Source organism: Ptiloglossa arizonensis, chromosome 7 (assembly GCF_051014685.1).
Source record: "Ptiloglossa arizonensis isolate GNS036 chromosome 7, iyPtiAriz1_principal, whole genome shotgun sequence".
Lineage (NCBI taxonomy): Eukaryota > Metazoa > Arthropoda > Insecta > Hymenoptera > Colletidae > Ptiloglossa > Ptiloglossa arizonensis.
The window spans coordinates 17,984,425-17,999,317 of NC_135054.1; the positions used below are offsets into that span (position 1 = coordinate 17,984,425).

The 14,893-nt window shown below is 45.1% G+C and overlaps 1 protein-coding gene across 1 annotated transcript in view; it reads right to left on the reverse strand.

Moving 5' to 3' along the window:
* The window catches only part of Nlg-4 (neuroligin 4), a 361,006-nt gene that overhangs the window by 66,268 nt on the left and 279,845 nt on the right, over window positions 1-14,893 (reverse strand). Inside the window, exon 8 of the mRNA XM_076316136.1 lies at window positions 937-1,067. Coding sequence (XP_076172251.1) covers window positions 937-1,067 — 131 coding nt within the window. The remainder of the gene's footprint in view (window positions 1-936; window positions 1,068-14,893) is intronic.

The window sequence follows — 14,893 nt, forward strand, 5'->3', positions numbered from 1 at the left end:
TTCGATGGATAAAATAAGATCACAGAGAGAGCTTCGAGCGAGTTCTGCTAGTGAAACGTGACGATCGAAACGAACGATATCGATCCGGGGAGGGATGATTTAACGCGTCTTTGTTCAATGAGTTTACGAACGATTTACAGCAAATTTTTACCGCGAGGAATTTTACAATTGTGCGCAGTAATTGGGCGCTTCATTCCGAAAATAATGAAATTGGTACGTAATAATGTATGCGTTTCGTCCGAATGCGTGATAAATTACGATACGTAAGGATGTAATACGTTTGTACCTTTTCGAAATTACGCTGCACCCAGTTTTTTTATCGGTATGGCAAATATTTACGCGTACCGTTTCGAAAAATTGTGAATTCTATCAATGAAAAGGTCGGTCTAGCACCGAACTCAAAAAGGATGGAAACTACAATTCGAGAAATGTACGAAATTATTGTCACGCTTTAAATAAAGACACATCGCAGTATCCACCCTCTCCGTGTCGTTCCCATTCGTTTCTCTGGATTCTCGCGCAGAACTCGATCGAACCGTAACATTTTCCGCGGTAACCTGGACGCGTTCTTCCGTTCGAGTGCGCACTCGAACTCTTCCGGTTGAAAAACGCAGCTCTTGGTTTTCGTTTCGTAATACCGAAAGTAAGAAACTGCCGGGGTAGTGTCTATTTTGATAGTTTCAATTACGAAGGAGAAGGAAAAAAAAATATTCGGAGGGCGAAACGAGTCGAGTGAGACCTCGAAGAATGCACTCGGGTTAAGTGACACTCGGTCTGCGTCCAGTTAACCGGTGCTCGAGGGACTGGGAGGCGCGTAAGAAGCGCAGAATGTCGTCGCGAATGGGATGGCGGTTTAATTAACCGGCCACGGTGCGGAGTGAGCGATCGTGCGCACCCAAGTGACGAAAAAATGCGGATTCCGCGTCGACGACTCACTGATTTCCAGGTATTTCTGATGCACCGGGTCGTATTGATCCCACGTCAGGTTACGGAAACGGTTTTTCTCCCGGTTGCCAGGTAGAAGCGTATCGTCGTTTCGGCCGTGGTGATCGATCCCGTTCGGATTCCTGCAAGGAGAACGTGAATCGTTATTTCAGACGTCGCTGTCTCGCGAAGAACATCGTTTCCGGCGGAACATCTGTTACCGATTTCTTTCACCATCGAAGCGAATACGAGCGATTCCCCGAATTTTATATTTTACGTTCGCCGCAGACCTCGTTGTCTTTTGCACGGACAGTCTACGATGGAACCGTTTTTAATCAAACGAAATATACCTCGCGGCGGGAGTTGCCTCTCAAGTAGAATCAGACGTTACCCGGTCAGACACGCGGTTACTCGTTTCACTCGTATCGCCACTCGAGTTTCGGTAATCTGATTACCTTGATTCGTTAAAAATCTAGTCAGAATGTACACGGTCGTGAATTTTAATCTTTACGGCTCGCATTTACTATTCCATTATTTTATTCGCTTTCGTAACGGACAGAATTTGTCCGTTACTTTACGACGAACTTATAAATCTTTTCAAGAATAGTCAAGCTTCTTTAGAAAGCGCTCTCGTAATTATTTTCGACGTCAAATTTACTTTCACGGTCCAGACCTTAATCCAATGCTACTTCGATAAAAAAGAGTCCACTCTCGTCGTTTCTCTCTTGCGAAACAAAAAAAGAGAATCGTGCCCGTTGCAACAGACGTTTGTTTGAAATACCGACGTGGAACATACTAAATTTCGATAATGGAACGTACCGAAGGTCTCCCGGCGTAAATTACCGTGCCAAGTTTATCCCTCGTTAATCTATTCGATCCTCGCCTACTCGTACATCTCTCCCTCCCCTCGAGTTCAAACAGTCGAACGCATCGAGACGTATCGCGAGCTGACCTTTTCGATTCTCGAATTCCTTGTTCGGCTACCCGTTCCCCCGGACACGTCCGTAAAAATACGCGCGCGTTGCGACAAGGGTGGAAACATAAGGGAGGGCAATGCGTATCCGGGTCGCTCAAAGGATACGAGGGGGTCGTGTACGGGCGATGTAAACACCGGCCTCAAGCCTGTATATTACTTCCTGCGAGCAGTACAAAGTGTAACTATGGCGGGCGTCGCAACATCGGCCCCTCGTTGTATGTACGAGCCGTGCGGACGACCGAAGTTCTCGATAGTGAATTATGCCGCGACCGTGTCTCGAATCTGGCTCCCATTCGTCCCCTTTCCCCTATCGCCTCCTCCTAATTCCAGATTCCATCGTCGTATTCTTCCACGGTGCGTCTCGAGGACCTCGAGAAAGCCCCCCTTCTACTCGCGAACAAAGCGCACGTCGCGGCTCGCGGCTTAATTCCCTTTCGATTCGCTACTTGTTGCGCTAATTCACAGCCCAGACCCGCCGATGCGTGGTTTCCATCTCGGTGGTGTAGGTATCATCGCCCCCGAGAACATAATAGAGAACTTGGCCGCAAATAGTTTGGTAATCGTAGGTTTCACGATAACGGTAGCGAGCGGTGGCGTCAAATCTACGGAGATAACGATCGATCGGATACAATCGACAATCGTTTGTCCTTTGTTCGAAATTTACACTCGAACGAAGAAGGATACACGAGAGTTAAAATATCGTTGGAGTTTACTTGAATTATCGTAGAGAGTCAAAATATTGTTTAAACTATCGCGGAGAGAGAGTCAGATATTACGGTTTATTTAAGGTATGGCGTTCGAAAGGGACCGGGGAATATTCAGGATAATTGTTTGTTATAATAAAAAATGGAAAAACGAGTCGAAAATACGATGAAATGCTTTTGTATTAAGCGCGTCCGACATCCTACTATATTTTACTCGATTAGCGTGTTACGGACTGAATTCGCTTGTCTGACAAGATACGCGCACATTCTACTCCTCGGAATCAAAGCATTCTGTTTGACGTCGTCCTATTTCATTAACACCAAAGTAAGGTTGCGGTCGTTGTGGCAAATCTCTCTTGGAATAGATTATGTATCACTGTCTGACGTAGATCGGCCATTTGATAATTAAATTGAAACAAAAAGGACTATTCACGGAACAAAGGTAAAGATAAAATGAAATCGGTTAAAACGAAAATTACAATTGCAGGGGAATCCGCTTATCGCGATCACATCGGGACTTGCAATTTCTGATAAGAATAACCCAGCAGATAGTATTACACGGGGGATAAAGAATGTTCATTACCGAACTCAATTATTACAAACAATTTGCACAGCCTACCGCGATATCGTCATTTCGGTATACCACTTACAAATATCGCGCGCTTTATTTAAAGCTGGGTACGCTTTAATTAAAAGTAAATTTTTAAATAAAGCTATATCCGGTACAGATTTGCCAAGTATTCTTATCGTTTACCCCAGATTATAATCATCCCATCGAAGTTCGATCATAGTAGGTGGATTACTTTTAACTAATTTTACATACAGTATTTCACGACCGATTACAGTAACAATAACCGATCGATAATATTACCCATAATTGCAATATTGTCTATTTTTCAATCCCGTTTTGATTTCGAGAAGTAGAATACACGTGTGTCCGGTCAGACGAGCGGCTCAAGTAGAATAGACTGCGACAGCGTTAGACACACTTAACGCGGAAGCATTGCATACCCTTTTAGAAACGTTTTTCCATTCGTCGTCGCGACAAACAATTACGGTAAATATTCTCTGCTACCTTTCGAGCACGGTGGTTCAAATAAACCAATATTCGTCGACAAACCGTAATATTTGATCGTGTACGATAGTAAAAACTACAATTTTAATTAAACGCGCGTACAGTTTCGCTCGCTGGTCTCGAATATCGAATCGATACGGGCTCCGTTATCGAATTTCATCCTTGGAGCGAGGAGACGATTCGAAATCCTCAAAGCAAACGCGCGTAAGTGTACGAAACGGATATCAGCTCGCGGGGTTGGAAACTCGTGCGTCAGACACGGGACAAAACGAGGTACAGTTCTTTTCACGTGGCCTTCACGAGACGGGGGTCGGAGGGAGGGAAGGGGCGGTGAACCCTCGATTTGCGAGCGGGAATTCGATTCCCCGTGAAAAAGAATATTAGAACGTCGATGTGAGAAAGGTTCGGTGCTCGTTGCGCGTCGTCCGCGGAACGGGGTGTAATACCTCGGAACGACACGGGGCGCGTACTACGAAATGGATTTCGACATCCGGCGACGAGGGAAATAGGTTTATAGTAGACGGGAGTGCGCCAAACTCCACGAAGTAAGAGCACCACTTCGCGCGATAAGAAATCTTGGACTCGCAAAGAAGCGCCGCGGCTTGAACAAAGTTTCCAATCTTCGATGTCTACTTCAATTTCAACGTTTTCATCGTCCCCGGTGTTGGCTTGTACCGTGAGTCCGCGTGCTCGGCTATGCGAACTTTTGCGACACTTGGTGTACCGGGGACAGTCCGGTAATTTTCGACAAACGTATCGGTCTTTTTAACAAACTTCGAATTAAATGGATTTCTCTCGTAATTTGTTTTCTCTGGGCTCGTACTCGCGATGTAAAAATGAAACAAAGGGACAAAGAAACTTGTAGAATCGTCCACGAGACACAGAGTTGGTTCCCTTTTTGCGAACGACTCGTGTCTTCGTGCTGGTGCACTTGTTGGATAAACTGAACGGTTTACTTGCAATCGTCCGTAGCATACGAATTTCTTTTTTCGAAATTGTTTCGGGTTAAACGAAACAAACATTCGTTTCGAGGGGAGAGTAATACGTACTTTGTTACGGTACGTTACGAAGTAATGATAAAAATTGTAGAATTAGGTAAAGAAACGGTAGGTTTTCTCTGTAATTGACAGCGTGTAATTACTCGTTTGAAATTTATTATTAAAGGCGTTTCTTAGAAACTTTTTCGATGTACAATTGAATCAATTTAGTCGAGGTAATTGCACCGCCAGGAAAAATAATGTATTCGAACCGGAAATAATATAAAACAAATACTCGTTTTGTTTTCTTTCCATCAACGGTAATAAGTGGCTCACCCTGAAAATCAATTTCTCGAGGGAAAGTTATCAGGAAAAAGGGATGCGCTGAAAAAAAGAAATGTATTCTCGCTTCGAAACGCGGCCATCTTCGGTCGAGCGGATATTTAATCGACGTGTCCAATCGACCGATGTTCATATCGGACGTTTCAAAAAACCATCGATCCCAATATTCGTGCAGATAATGGGGACCGATCGCGCGTATTATTCGACTGGACGATTCGTAAGATTTATGACCAGACAGGGGATAAATGTTAAATTTCGCGACGCTTGATTTTGAAGCGGTTTGATGAATCGTGCCTCCAGGCAGGAAAATATTTTCCCACTCGACCGTTGGCGACAAATAATCGTGTAAATTGGTCTCGTGAGCCGTCATGGTCGAAACAAACGTCGTTGGAACATAATCGAGTGGGCCGAAAAAATACTAGATAACCACACGGTATCCAGTTATTTGGACACTATTTTTTTTTTCTCGACAAAAAAGCTCGTCGAACTTCGGAGATTCCATTTTTTTTAAATCGGTGTTTTCCAAAAGTAGGAAGCACTTTACGATCCAAAGGGGAACTCGAAAGAAAATTTTCCACGTCGAAAAATCTAGTAAACGTTATCTATTTATCGGTAGAAGGGTGTTGGGATCGTTTAATTCAGCTAGAGATAATTTATAGTAAAAAATTCAATGATTCGGAATGAAAGCCAAACAGTGGATTAATTAAAATAAACGTACAGTACGTGATGCTTGTTATATTTAAAAAATTAACTTTTTCGTTTATGAGTTAAAACGAATGTAAGAAAAAGTGCCTTTGAAAAAGTTTGGAAACCGTTTCTTTATATTGTTCGGTCGTTTTCTGGGTTACAATTAATGTCGTCCAATTTTTAAACGATTTACTCCCGATGTAAATGCGTTTGGGGATAATCGGATCACTCTGCAGGAATTTGATTGGAAAGTGCTGTTCAAGTGGCGCACCGAATCCAAAGAAAAAGTAAATGGGAGAAACGAGGAAGCTGCTGTCCAGACAACCGGGGTGAAATTAAATGACGGTCAAAGAAATAAAGGAGAACTCTCAGGGAGCCTGAGTGCTTGTGAAACGATTTTCGTCGAGTATACTACTATGAACGAAAGCGGAGTATTTTTTTTCTTTTCTTTTTTTCTTTTTTTCTTTAGTGCAGTTCACCCGGTTGCCCTCATCGACGATGCGAAATTGCCCAGAATTAACGAAGACATTTCCTAGTCAGAAATTTTAGGTGAATTTAGCGTAACGTCTCGTTTCTAAGGGTGAAAAAATCGCGCGAGAAGCGCACCGGGAAATGTTTACCTCCTGCGCGGCGGATGCAGATTTCAGCGTAGAAAGAATCTCCCATCCACTTTAATTCTGTAATTAAAGGGGTAAATGGTAATCCTCGGGCGCCCCAATTGTGCTTCTCGCGTTTAGAGCACGCAGTCCCTGACCTGTTTTCGGCTGAAGTATCTTGAACAGAATTCCCAGCGGTGCCTATGTACAGTTAGGATTTCGGATTTAGTGGATCAAGTGCTTAAAGAGGCGCACACGACGTGCAGAATTGAAAATAAAAAAAAAAAGGAAAAAAAAAAGAATAGGAGTATATGAATGGAACAACGTACAAACAACAGAGTTACTCAAAGAGTACTTTTTCAGTTGAAATCGTAGTCGACCGAGTTTTTTTAAAATATTTTCAGAGATTCAGACAGTGGGAAAAAGTTTTACTCGGAACGATCCTATTCCACGACCTTTGGGACTAAAATTATTCCGAATTTCCATTAACGTTGTATATTTTCTTCGATTTAAACGGTGATCCGTCAACTTCGAATTTTGAAAGAACAATTTTTGTTTTCGAAAAATAATACACATCTCCGTTCATCTCGAATCAATTATTCCTTCGAACGAAGAAAAAATTAGAAAGAACCTTCGATTTTCTGGTCAAAACATCAGACTGCAACTTCGAGCTGCATTTTTGCATTCAAATTGCCCCGAATAAAATGCGCCCGATGTGGTCCCGACTTACAAGAGCCATTCGCGTATTCTCAATCGGAATTGAGTCATCTACCGTAGCTTATGCGTGTCCTTGTACAGTTGTAAGCAACCAACACCGGTTGGATTGCAACTAGTACCGGACAAACAAACCGATAACCGCACAGATCTGGTAATCATGGAGCTGACGATAATCCATAGACGCATACCATTATATGGAAATCCCTCCGTCATCGAAACCCTATGAATCCACACCCTTGACACAGCTGCGGCACCGTCAAAGGGACGACACGAGCGCGATGACACGTTCAATGAGGCAATTATGTCTCGTGATAAAGAAATTTGTATTCACAGTTCGAGTTTCTCCGTACCACCCCGATAGGTGTAATAATAACACGTTTGAATGTGAACGGTTAAATCAGTAGAATGGTCCAGTGTGTGTCAGCCAGAGAGAGAGAGAGAGAGAGAGAGTGAAGCGTTGGTCGCAGTAGAATACGGCAACTATTGGTCAGACGAGTAGAAAATGGAGTTACGGTTGAAGTACCCTCTTATTGTCCAGACAAGTAGAATAAGAGGGTGCTTGTCGGACAAATGGAAACAGAATACCTTCACGACAGAGTGGTAGAATAGGTAAGCGCGATTATTCGTGCAAGTAGAATAGAAATGCAATAAGTGCAATATGTGTTGCGGAGAGTGAGAAAGTAGACTCGGATTAAGAATAACGTGGTGTTTCGGCTAAGTAGAATGTGGACAGTGAATTTCTCTTTCTCTGTAGAATACTATACAACGGTTATAGTTGGGTTCTGGAAAGAAGACTCTTAGTTAAGAAATGTATTGTAGAATACTTCGTACAAGAGAAAATGTTGTTCGATTGATCGGTCACAGATCTTCGTCAAACCGAATTTCATTTCCTTCGTATGTCAATTTCTCAGCTCGGCGTAGTACATAGTACGGAAATCGGTACACAAATCGGTAATCAAACAAAAACTAAGATCACATTTATTAATTGATCTTGAAACTCGACTACTGTGTTTTATTTCCGTCTCGACCGAAAGAATTTAAAGAATAATCGATTTTATTTCAAGCGACTCGGCAAGGCGATTGAAAATTAAATAGCAACGGACGCGGAGATTGTAATTTACGTTTAAGCGTTTTCGTCGCGCGAAGACAGCGGTATTGCGCGCGCGGAAGGTAAATATTCATTTACCGTTGAAGTAGACGAGAAGCGAGAACGGAACCGAGAGAGGACAAACGATCGTCGTCCGAACAAAAGGGCCACTTGCGTATTTTCACGCTGGTCGTTCACCAGCTACTTTGCTCCCCCTTTACACGTGGACGATCCGCGTTGCAACAGCTCGGTTCGTCGTCTTTTCTGAAACGCGCGTGAATGCGAGGGCACAGACTCTCCCCCGAAGTAGCGGGATTGCACGCGTGTCGAGGCGTTCGTCGAGGCGTTCGTCGAGGCGTTCGTCGAGGCGTTCGTCGAGGCGTTCGTCGAGGCGTTAGTCGAGGCGTTCGTCGAGGCTCGCGCGTCGTTACAATGGCGAATGCTCGTCTCCGTTTGGCTGTTTCGCGGCGCGTTGTCTCGCGGCGGGTACGATCCGGGACGAGGAGGGGAACGTCACGCCGCGTGAAAAGAAATCCGTCTGTTTTCTTCCAGCCGTTGTTTCGCAGCTCGCGCGCCCTTTTATCCGCTCCTCGAAGAGCGGATGCTCGCCCCGTTTTTCCTTTCATGCGCGCACGTGCATTTCTTCGTTCGCCAGCAAGTGGCGGTAACTCGCGGGAAAAGCTTTCGTCGTGATTCCTCCCGGGGGAGCGAATCGAAACCCGCGCGACACCGAGATTACGCGCGATCGTCGGCCTCGATTTTCGTTAGAACACGATCCGAATACGATTGGTTTCGATTCGAGGCGAGTCTGTGATTCCAAGGATCCCCCTCTTCTTTCGTTCGGAACCGTTCCACGAAATCAGACCGAGTCCCAACGTTCGGGAAATCGTTCGCGCAAACATCGACTCGGTGAAATTTGATAACCAATAGGGGAACGGAGACGACGAGAGGATAGTTGGGGTACTAATGGTACATTCGAACCTTCGGAAACTAATTCGATCCCCCTTCGGTCGAGTATAAAAACTTTTCTCCTTTAGATTTTCAAATTACTTCTTCGCGCGGTATTTCCTCTACCTTCTATATTTTTGCATCAGCGGTTCCATCGAACGGAACGCTCGAAGGTGGGAATGTTTGAACACAATCGATCGAGAGACGTTGAAACGCACCGAGAAATTTTTTCACCCGAATACCTTGTAATTCAAACCCTTCGTCATTCGTCTCCGCAGGAAAGTGTCCAAGTGTTCTCCAGGTCAGGATTTATTAAACAATCGCTCGAAATTGATCTCGTCCAAGTGCACGGTATCACTTCCGTTCGATTAATTTCCAAAACTGAACTAAATTTCCTGTATCTCCCGCGCGAGTGGGAAACCTATTGCATATTTTTCCACGCGAATCGAACTATTTCGTAAATCGAGTTTCACCCCGAAGCGCGCAGACACCTTCGAGTCATCGTATGAAACATGATCCAGCGGGTTTCGGGGGCCGATTTGGCCACGGTCCAGGGAGTTCCGCTCCCGGCACTGATGGCCCTTGTGATGGCTTCAAGGTTGGCCCGGCGGAAAGAGAATAGGCAGCCGTAGAAAAGTTGGCAAGCGACCGTAACTGCCAGACACCTCTCTTTCTCGTGTTGATTGTAAGCTCGTAGCCGCGTATCTGTCAGTTTGCATCCCGCGAGCAGGACAGGCTTCGGTTAGGCGTGATATCGATGTCTGGTTTCTACGTTCGCCAACGACACTTACTCAGCTTCGCGGCCGGTTCCAGTTGTTTGACCAAGCATCGCCTTATTCCACTCGCCCAGCGCATACGTTTCCCTATTTAGCTCGCCCGACACGACACCGTCCCATTCTACTCGATCGACGCGCCACCGACCCGTTTCGCTTGTCTGATCCGGCACCATCATATTCTACTTTTCGACATCGTACTATTCGTTCCGCTTCGTTCTGTTTTATTCGTCCTGAAATAGGGCCGCGGGTATTTACCGTATAGTTTCGTTTAAAATATATTGTGTTTCACCGTTTGATACAGTTTGGTTATTTATTAATTGAATAGAAAGAAGATACTATTTGCAGGTCAAAGGCAGAGACGGAACGATGTTCGTTTGTAGTTGGAGAAAAATCGCAAATTAAAAATTCGATACACTGGCACTATTTGAATTATGTTAATAGGATAAAATTGGACGAGACATTTCACGAATAACGACACACTTTTTTTTAAAAAGTTTTAAAAATATTTTCGAAACGAGAGAACATTTCATTAAGCGACTCGTTAGTTTATTTTCGTTAATTGCTAACATCGGTCGATTAATTTCACTTGCAATTGAATGTAAACACGATCGTGGATAATCATCGAACAACGTCACGCGGATGTTGCCCGCTTTTTATTTCTCCAATTAACGAGCCGAAATGCACTCCCCCTTCTATTGGCGACAGAATTTCACAGTTCTCGTCTTTCCAGTGACCGGAAACACGAAACACTGGACCGACCACCGGTGTTGGATGAATTATTTTGATTAAAGTTCTCCGATTGATTGCACACCGGCGAACTCGAGTAACGGACATTTTCCGCCGATAATCCCGGCGCGTCGCGAGTCCGTTCGTTCTCTCTTTTAATCTCGCGCGATTCTTGTCAAGATTACACGGGCCATTGATTCGCGGCGTCAAACACATGGCGGATTATCGCAGCTTCATAAAATCTGGAGTTCATCGATTTTTCGATCGATCAAAATACGAAGCACCGACTCTACTGCCGCCGGTTATCGATAGGTCCGATATCGCGGGAATTTTTTTTCCCGAAGAAAATCTTTTCAAAAAAGTATAGCGATCTACAATTCGGTCCAACGATTCCACGCACATCGGATGTCAATTTCCGACACGTCGACTGAATTTTTATCATCCTACCAACGATATTGGTTAAACGGTAAACGCTCCGATCTCTTTGTACCGAAAATAAAAATTCAACGTACACTTGCACACCTAGCGGACGAATCGCGACCCCTAGTGTTCAATATCCGATAAACCACCGTATTAGAGACAAACGCGCGAGAAGCGGTCGGATGGTTCCCTGTGCTCTCGAAAATCGTTGCTCACGGTATCGCGAACCAAGTGCAGTCCCCCCCGTTAGAAGTTCGCCGCAGCTGTTGCCGAAAAACATTTCTCTGTCGGTGTACGCGTACAAATACGAGCTCAGGAATCGTGCACAATTTTTTTTCGAGCGGTCCAGTGTCACCGTCGAAACGCGGGGAAGCTGCGAGCACCGTTTCGCGACAAACGGAATTGCTCGCTCGCGCGAGGAAAAACGTCGAAGGTTTCGTGCGCGTTGGACAGGGCGGTGGACGGGGTGGCTCGGTATGCGGCAGTCGTAATTACAACCGGCGCTAAATCATCGTTATAACGTGCCACGCCGGCCCCTCAATTTCGCCTTCTCTTTCCCTCCAAGTCGTTAGCACATTCTTGGCCGCCGCAGTGCAGAATTTCCTGCTGATACCGGCGAAAAAGCTTCATATTCGGGCTTAACGCCCGCTTTACGACGCGACGAACCCACCGTGCTGGGACAGTTTCATACCCCTCCTCGCGACCCCTCTGTAACACACGTCCACCCGTTCGTCCGCGCGCGTACATCTTGAAATTGCACGAGTCGCGAGCCATTTGTCGCGGCAAGCCACGAAGAAACGCCTTCACGCCGCCGCCATTTCTATTTTCAACTTCGATTCAATGAACGGGGACCAGGTTACTTCTTTTTCCATACACCGTGAACCGAGAACTCTCCCCGATTGGCCACGGAATTTTTCACTCGGTAATTTCGAACCAGGTCGCACGATCCCCGATTTCCGCGCGTGGCAGTTCTTTCGACGTTTCAGGGATCCAAGGGGTGCGCGTGGAGGCTCCTTTTGATCCTCCGATGCCAAGTTCCCTCGGAAAGTTTCCCCTCGAAATACACCTTCGGGACTGGACTTTATAAGAGAACCGGGGCCACGATGAATCCCCACTGGACGCTGCGAACCACATTCACGTTGCTCAGGTTACGAGGATTTCGGGGAATCTTGGATTACAGCTTCGTTGGATTTGCGAACAATCGTCGAAAGGGTTAATCCGTGGGGGAGATGCACGCTGGAAGTGGGGCACGATTTTCGAAACAGGATTTTCGGAGTGTCGTGGACCAGAGACGAACGAAATTTGAGTATCCATTAAAATTAGTCTCCAAAAAATCGAACAGTGTTGAAAGATTAATCGAAATGTTATCGAGTGGAACTTCCTTTCGTTTCGAACAGAATTCAAATTTTTCTGGGAACAGTCGACTTAGTTACATATCACACTGCTGATGAAATATCTCGTCGAATTTCTATCGGATTCAAGTAGTATTTATTTACTACTTACTATAATCAGTAAGTAGTCAATTTATATCGAACAGCGGAGCACAATTTATTTCAAGGGGAGTAACAAGTCGAACTTTGATTTCGAAAAGTGGAATATTCCCGTGCATGGTCAGACACGCGAGCTGGACCAGCGACTCGTCGATAAAGTAGAATGTGACGGTGTCGCGTCAGACACGCTTAATAAAGTTGTCGTTTTCTTGACACGTTGAGTAATAATAAGAATTTGAATTATTGGAACTGCAGAACATACCGATTATTTTATTCACGAATTAATTGAACGAACATACCGATTGATCGACCGTTGTTCCTCGCCCAAGACGCTCGATCGACGATTGAATTCATCTTCGAGGCACTTCAATTTCCGAATTGAACGCAAAGGGGAGCCTATTACTAATCGAGCGAGGCAAGGGACATTGAAAAGAGTTCGCGATAACAGGTGTTCGTGCCGCTTTCGCGTTAAACCTGAACGTCAATATCGTGGCCAGGCTGTAACGAGATACTCGGGGGATTAGCTACGATCGATGGACTATAGACTGTAGCTGAAGTTGAGCCGCAAATCGCGGTAAGTTTAAGCAAGAAGTAGCTAAGGTTGAAGAGAACAGGCAACGTCGATTGCATGCTGTGGACAGGGTGCACACGGGTCGGAATAATCGAAGTGCCTATAGCTCCTAAACTTGTTACGGTGCTTGTACAGCGAGACTTTGTTCAGTCGCTCGCAAAAAGAAGGCAAAGCTTGCCTTCACCTGGTACACCGCTTGATTGGGTGTTAAGTAACGAACTGTTAATCTTCGTTCGGCCAATTTCCGATTAAGATACAACCAAGTCCCGAACTGCGATTAATTTCAACCGAGGTCGTTGATAACAGCTTTTGCAGTTTCACGATGTTAATTCTGTTACGGAACTATCCTACCGTTAATGTTACTTTAACCAATTTGCGATTAACGCACAATCGAGTTGGCTAAATTATACTAATATTCGAAACAAGTGTAGGTTACTCTCGAGTTTCCAACCCCTACGGATGTTAATCGGAGACATTGTAGATTTATAGACAATAAAAAACTAAATATGAACACTCTTGATCCTAGTGAGCTAAACACTTGAAAATTTTTCATTTTCTTTCTTCTTTTACTCTCTATTTCTAAGCTCTTGCATTCTGACGTGTTCGTGCAAGTCCCTTTCGAAGCCAATGCAAAGAAAGAATGTTTAAATAATCCAGACTGAAGTATCTCTTCTCCGTAACCACACTGTCCCGTTTCGAACCTCTCCGCAAGTAACGTAATAAACGTTCAGTCGACAAGTATCGCGAAGGTTTCGTTCGAGTACTACGATTGCAAGATAAAATTTGATTAATTTCCATCGGGAGAAGGGGGGAGGGCTAGGCTGGACGCAGTTAACGCACGCGTGGAGGTGGTACGCGTTAATTGGGCACACGTGAAATTAATGAAAGCGACATACTGTGAAGTTGACGCCGGTGAAAGAACGTTCCCCGAGGTGGATGCAACAACGTGCCTCCATTTCCTTCTACGTCTAGCGGCGCACAATAATTATGGCAGTCGTGTGATCGCGTTCCGCGCGCCGTGTCATCCCTCTTCCCCGTCCTTCCACCCCCCCCCCCCTGTATAAAGGGGTTGCTTCGTGGCCGTTGGAAGATAGGTGGCGGCGGGTCGGGTTTTAGTCCAGGAGAATATTAAAGTTTGCTCATTAACCGCTGATGCATTGCCCCCGTCCACAGCCCTCTCCAGCCCTCTGCCCCCGCAACTCGCGGGCAACGACACGATGCTCGAAGAAGAGGGCCAGGACCCTTTCTCGTGGCAAGCACGCTAGTTAAAAAATGTTCCAACCCGCCACTTTGCGTTTCGGGAAAAATTTGTCTGGCCCCGTTGCACGTTGGAGCTTGATAAACCCTTTGAAAGTTCACCAAAAAGGGAAAAAAATCCGGTGTGTTTAGCGCTAAACAGCAACCGAGTCGACAAACATTCGGATCGTCGAGACACTATTCGATGTGTTTACCATCGTACTTTCGTGGATCGTTTCCCACGGAATTGGACAGAAAAGAGAACAGTCTCTCCTCTGTATAGACGCAAAATACATTATTCGCGCGAATTACGCGATTCACGATTATATCGACCGCCTGGAAAATTCGTAATGCTCCGGATAGATACAAAATGATTAATTTCGTTCCTCGTATTTACCGATTCTTACGGGACACGCAAGGAACCTTGTTATATCGATATTGGTAAATATGTTACGTTTTATTGCGTTCTATCACTCGTTTGTTAATTTATACAACCGATATTGTAGCTTTGAAATCGAAGCGAGCGTCGTTCGGTTATGATACTATATTAATAAATACCGATGGCCCGTAAGTTAAAAGTTTAGACCGTTTGGTCCGGAACGTTCGAGGGAGGTTTCGTTCGATACGCGTGGTCGTTGAAT